The 4,645-nt window shown below is 47.8% G+C and overlaps 1 protein-coding gene across 2 annotated transcripts; it reads left to right on the top strand.

The window, feature by feature from the left end:
* The first annotated feature begins 812 nt into the window (after nucleotides 1-812).
* CITED2 (Cbp/p300 interacting transactivator with Glu/Asp rich carboxy-terminal domain 2) lies at nucleotides 813-4,003 on the top strand. Of its 2 annotated transcripts, none has more exons than XM_032216268.1 (2): nucleotides 813-1,404; nucleotides 2,038-4,003. In XM_032216268.1, the coding sequence occupies exon 2, from the start codon at nucleotides 2,045-2,047 to the stop codon at nucleotides 2,759-2,761; it is 717 nt and encodes a 238-aa protein (XP_032072159.1). In that variant the 5' UTR covers nucleotides 813-1,404; nucleotides 2,038-2,044; the 3' UTR covers nucleotides 2,762-4,003. The 2 variants fall into 2 exon arrangements, with proteins under 2 accessions (XP_032072159.1, XP_032072158.1); XM_032216267.1 differs by lacking the exon at nucleotides 813-1,404 and adding an exon at nucleotides 1,411-1,513.
* Nucleotides 4,004-4,645: the final 642 nt, after the last annotated feature.

Genomic DNA, 4,645 nt, shown 5'->3' with positions numbered 1-4,645 from the left:
ATAACTATGCATCTAGTGTGGTCGAGGGTCCCTAGGAAAAGTTCCGTATGGATGGTCTTAGGAGTCTGCTTACACCACCCTGCCTGCCCCGTATTTGCGAGGCTACCCCAGGGACGGGCAGCTCTGCTATTCCGGTGCTACCGGCTGTTTATTAACTTCGTTGGTAAGTCTCCCAAGAGGGCGCGCAGATGAAGGAAACCCGTAGGAGGGGACGCGCTTCATTTACAGAGCAATTATTGCCTTGCCTGCTTTCCCAGCAATATCAACTTGCTTGCTGACTGTAGTAGCAAGAAGGTGGCTTAAACCCGGGGCCAGACCCGCCTTTCCTACCCCACTCTATATCCCCACCGACACTCCGACTTAAATGGCTTGTGAGGACGGTTTATGAAAAGGAATGGCGGGAGCGGCAGGCAGGCAGGGCAGCAAGGACTTCAGTCCGGTGATCGCGGCGTTTGTTTTGCGGAGCCTGCGTGTGAACGCCAAAGCCACCCGGAGAGGTAAACTGCAAAATGTCCACGGCAAAGCCGCGTTGTCACTTCGAAAGCGCGGATCGGATCCTGCGTGTCTCCGGCGGGACACGCGCCTCCACCAAGGCTAAAGTGGGACTGGCGGGTGCGCGCCCGCGCCTTGCCGAAAAGTCTGGAGCGAAGTTGGGACGCTCTTCGTGCAGAGGGGAACCGGGCACCCGGTCTTTGGGCTCCTCTCGGGGTAACCTGGAGCTTCCAAAGAGCCTTACCAAGTCTGGAGGAGGAAGGAGGCGCGGCCAGAGGGGAAAAGAAATAAACGCCCGTTTTGAATATCCCACGGGGGGGGGGGGCAGGGAAGCAGCAGCAGCGCCTAATGGTGAGCGATAAACGAGTGATCGGACTGATGGCTCAATTAGAAGCAAAAGGGCCGTTTGCCGGGTGACGGGCCACGCATTTCTCGCTCGGCGCCCGATCCAGTCTTGACCACTCGCGTCAGCACTCGAAATCCCTTCGCGTCCGCGCTGATCTGAGGGCCAAGCCGATGCCACACGTGGCCCGGAGCCCGCAAGAACAACGGGGCGCTCTGGATTCCTTCCAGTTCCGCCTGGCTTGTTTTCCTTGCTTTGCTCCAGGTTTTACTTCTGGTTGCCTGCGAAGGCTTTTCGCTCCTCCCTTTTGAAATCCTATATTAGCTGTGGCCAAAGCGGGGTAAGGAATACAGCTCATTGTTGGCAAGGGCTGATGAGAAACTCGCCGAGCAGGGGAAGCCGCGGCTTCGAGTCTGTATGCCCAGCAGCCAGAAGAATTAATCGCCACCTTCCGCCGGGACAAGCACAGAGAAGAACCGGACCGTCGCCTGCTCTATGCTGGGCGATTTTTGCTGATTGGGTCTAGCAGCGCGTTGGGAGCGAAGGAAGAAAGCGAGCAAGAGTGTGAGGTGAGCGGTGGGCTTTCTCGCGCTCCCTGCACGAAGCTCCGGACCGAGGACTGGAGGCACGGGAAGGCATGCCCGAGGCGGGGGAGGGAAGAGGCTTCCGCGGGAGCTGGTAATCCACTTGTTCTTATATCACAAGCGGTCCTGGCGGACTTTAATTCCCAAAGTTGCTGACAAGGAGAGCGGGAAGGTCGGACAGCGCTCGCTCGCTCTCCCCTCTGTGGTTCTTACGTAAGGCTTTTTCCGCGACCACACGCGTGGATTTGTTTGCATGAGCGTTACGAGCGTGGACCGGCGTTTGCCGATCAAAAGGGGGACGGATGATAAATGGAGCGAGAGCGGGAAAAGAAAAAGGAGCCGGGGAGCGCCTAAGTGTGCGCGAGTTGTGGCGGAGGGGAGGGCGGCTGCCAGCCGGCGATGGTGCCTAAGGCGCCTTCCCCGCTTGCCAGTGCCGGCGAATTGGGAAGACTGTCTCTGGAAGGAGAAAAGGACCGAGTGGGCTGGAGGGGGGCGGGAAGGGTGGAGAGGCGACTTCCTAGGCAGAAATAGCGGGGAGAGAGCGTCAGGGGCGGGAGGGCGCACAGGCAGGCATATAAATGTTGATCTCTTTCTCTGTAAATATTAACTTTTCTGAAGGCTGGAAATGGCAGAGCACATGATGGCCATGAACCATGGGCGCTTCCCGGATGGAACCACTGGGCTTCACCACCATCCGGCGCATCGCATGGGAATGGGACCCTTTCCAACCCATCACCACCAGCAGCAGCAGCCTCACGCCTTCAGTGCCTTGATGAGCGACCATCTCCATTACGGAGGAGGAAATATGAACACAAACAGTGGGATCAGGCATGCCATGGGGCCAGGGAACGTGAACGGGGGACACCCTGCTGGCAGCATGCCGCCGACAGCGAGGTTTAATAATTCCCAGTTTATGGCACCGACGGTGGCCCCTCAAGGCGGGCCCTTAACAGCCAGCATGCAGTTGCAGAAGCTGAACAACCAGTACTTCAGTCACCATCCTTACCCTCACAACCACTACATGCCGGATTTACTTCCTGCCAACCATCAGCTCAATGGAGCAACCCAGCATTTTCGGGACTGCAACCCCAAGCACAGCAGCAGTGGGGCTGGCGGGGGCAATGGCAGTGTCCCTGCTTCTGTGCCCCACGTCCCTGCAGCAATGCTGCCTCCCAATGTCATTGACACAGACTTCATTGACGAGGAGGTCCTGATGTCCTTAGTTGTAGAAATGGGCTTGGATCGCATCAAGGAGCTTCCCGAGCTTTGGCTGGGACAGAATGAGTTTGATTTCATGACAGACTTCGTTTGCAAACAGCAGTCTAGCAGAGTGAGCTGCTGACTTTTGTGCAAAACAAAGGACCTTTTTTTCCATATGTATGAATGAAAACATTCCCTCTAGAGACAGTATTTCAAAGGCTTGTAGGAACCTGGGAAGCAGAGTAAAATATAAGCTTGTATAATTTTTCTTATTTTCTGTTTGCTACCACCACTTTTTTTATTTTTAAGCTTGGCCACCCATTTTTGTCCCCCCTAACCTATAATAATTTTTAACTGTACCCATCTTTCATATCCCTCAGTGTCTCTATTCTCTGCTTAATTTCTTCCCTGCTAACCTGGCAGTTCTGTCAGTGACTACATGCAAACATTGGCAAAATAATCTTGTGGATATTCTGCAAGTTACGTTTCAAATGAGTAGAACTGCATTCAGATTCTGAGTTTAAAAAAAAGATTTTTAAAAATGTGTTAGTTGATTGCACGAACTTCAGGATAGATTCCTGCGCAAATACTGCCCTCTTCCTTTGTTTTGAACTATGCATTGGAGTGATGCTAATTTTTAGTCTGCTAAAGTGGAAGCTTAGCAAATGTGGGCCAAACCTTCCCTCTTCAGGAAAAATAATACTGTTACTTAAACTCTGCTGACTGTTCTTCTCCCCCATTTGTACAGACAAAAAGATAGTGTGAATGGAATGGCGGTGGGAGGGGACTTTGCTGGCTTTTATTTTCAACATCTTTTTACTTTGGTAATGTGCTTACATGGTTTATTCAATACATAGGGGGAAAGAACTACTGTGTTGAAAGCTTTTGGGGAAATTTGACAGTATTTTTGTACATTTTTTTTCTGAGAACCTACTTATTAATTTATTTTAAGTTGCCAGTGTCCATAAAAAAGTTAAAGGCTTTAACTTTTTCCTAGGTATAGTTCCCAATTCTTTTTCCTAAACTTCTTTTTCTTGCCTACCCCTTCAATTTCCCCCTCCGAATATTTAGTACATATGACCCTTTTTAACTTGAGCTGTTGGGTTGTGTGAACATTCTGAAGGAGTATTTACTTGACACCATTGTGTGCTATATGTCATGATCAGTGCAGAAGGTAAAAGGATTTAAATCTAATTATGACATCACAGTCTCATAAGTAACATTGTAACATGCCTGTGTGATTTTATCAAAAGTGGAATTTGCCAAGAGGCAACAACTTGTGATTTTGCCAACTTACTCGCTATAAATGTAGTTGTCCAGAATTATGATGCATAAAGTATTTATTCTATTTATCTATTAAACTTTAATTTTATAAATACTCTCACAAGTACTCTCAATAAGACTTTGTTCTTCATGCACATGTATTTCTTACTTATGTGAAAAGGCTTCATAAAATAAGCATGTTGTAGCTTTTGTTCCATCTTTCTTGCATCAAGATAAAAGTGCCCTTAGCCATTTTTTGTTTGAAAAACCTACATTGCACTAAAATCATAAGTTTTCATTATAGAAAGATGAAAAGCAGAACACACATTGGGAAAAATGTTTTGTTTAAAAAAATTGAACTAATTGTATTACGGTCTAAAGCTCGGACGCAGATACTAAAAGAATAATTTTATGTATTTTCTCATGGGGATAGTAAAATATTTAAATCAATAATATATTTTATTTCACTTTCTCTTAGTGGGAAAAGAAAGCTGTTCCCTACTTTCTGTGATCAGTACAAGATCAGGTATTTAACATAATGTTTAACAAAGCTGCAGCAGTTAAACACTGACCTGATATCTCACTTTCAAAATTATTTTTAAGGTGTTGGGCAAGCATTTACAGATGCCCCTCTTATACTGAAACAACTTCAAAGTGCAAGTGTCAATTATAATTTTCTAATATTTCTAACCAGAATATTAGACAGCCTGGCAGTATATCAACTGCTATATTAAATTTCACTGAATTATGTGTGCACTAGGAT

Source organism: Thamnophis elegans, chromosome 4 (genome assembly GCF_009769535.1).
Source record: "Thamnophis elegans isolate rThaEle1 chromosome 4, rThaEle1.pri, whole genome shotgun sequence".
Lineage (NCBI taxonomy): Eukaryota > Metazoa > Chordata > Lepidosauria > Squamata > Colubridae > Thamnophis > Thamnophis elegans.
Note: the sequence above shows the minus strand (reverse complement) of the source record. Positions and strands in the feature narration are given on the sequence as shown.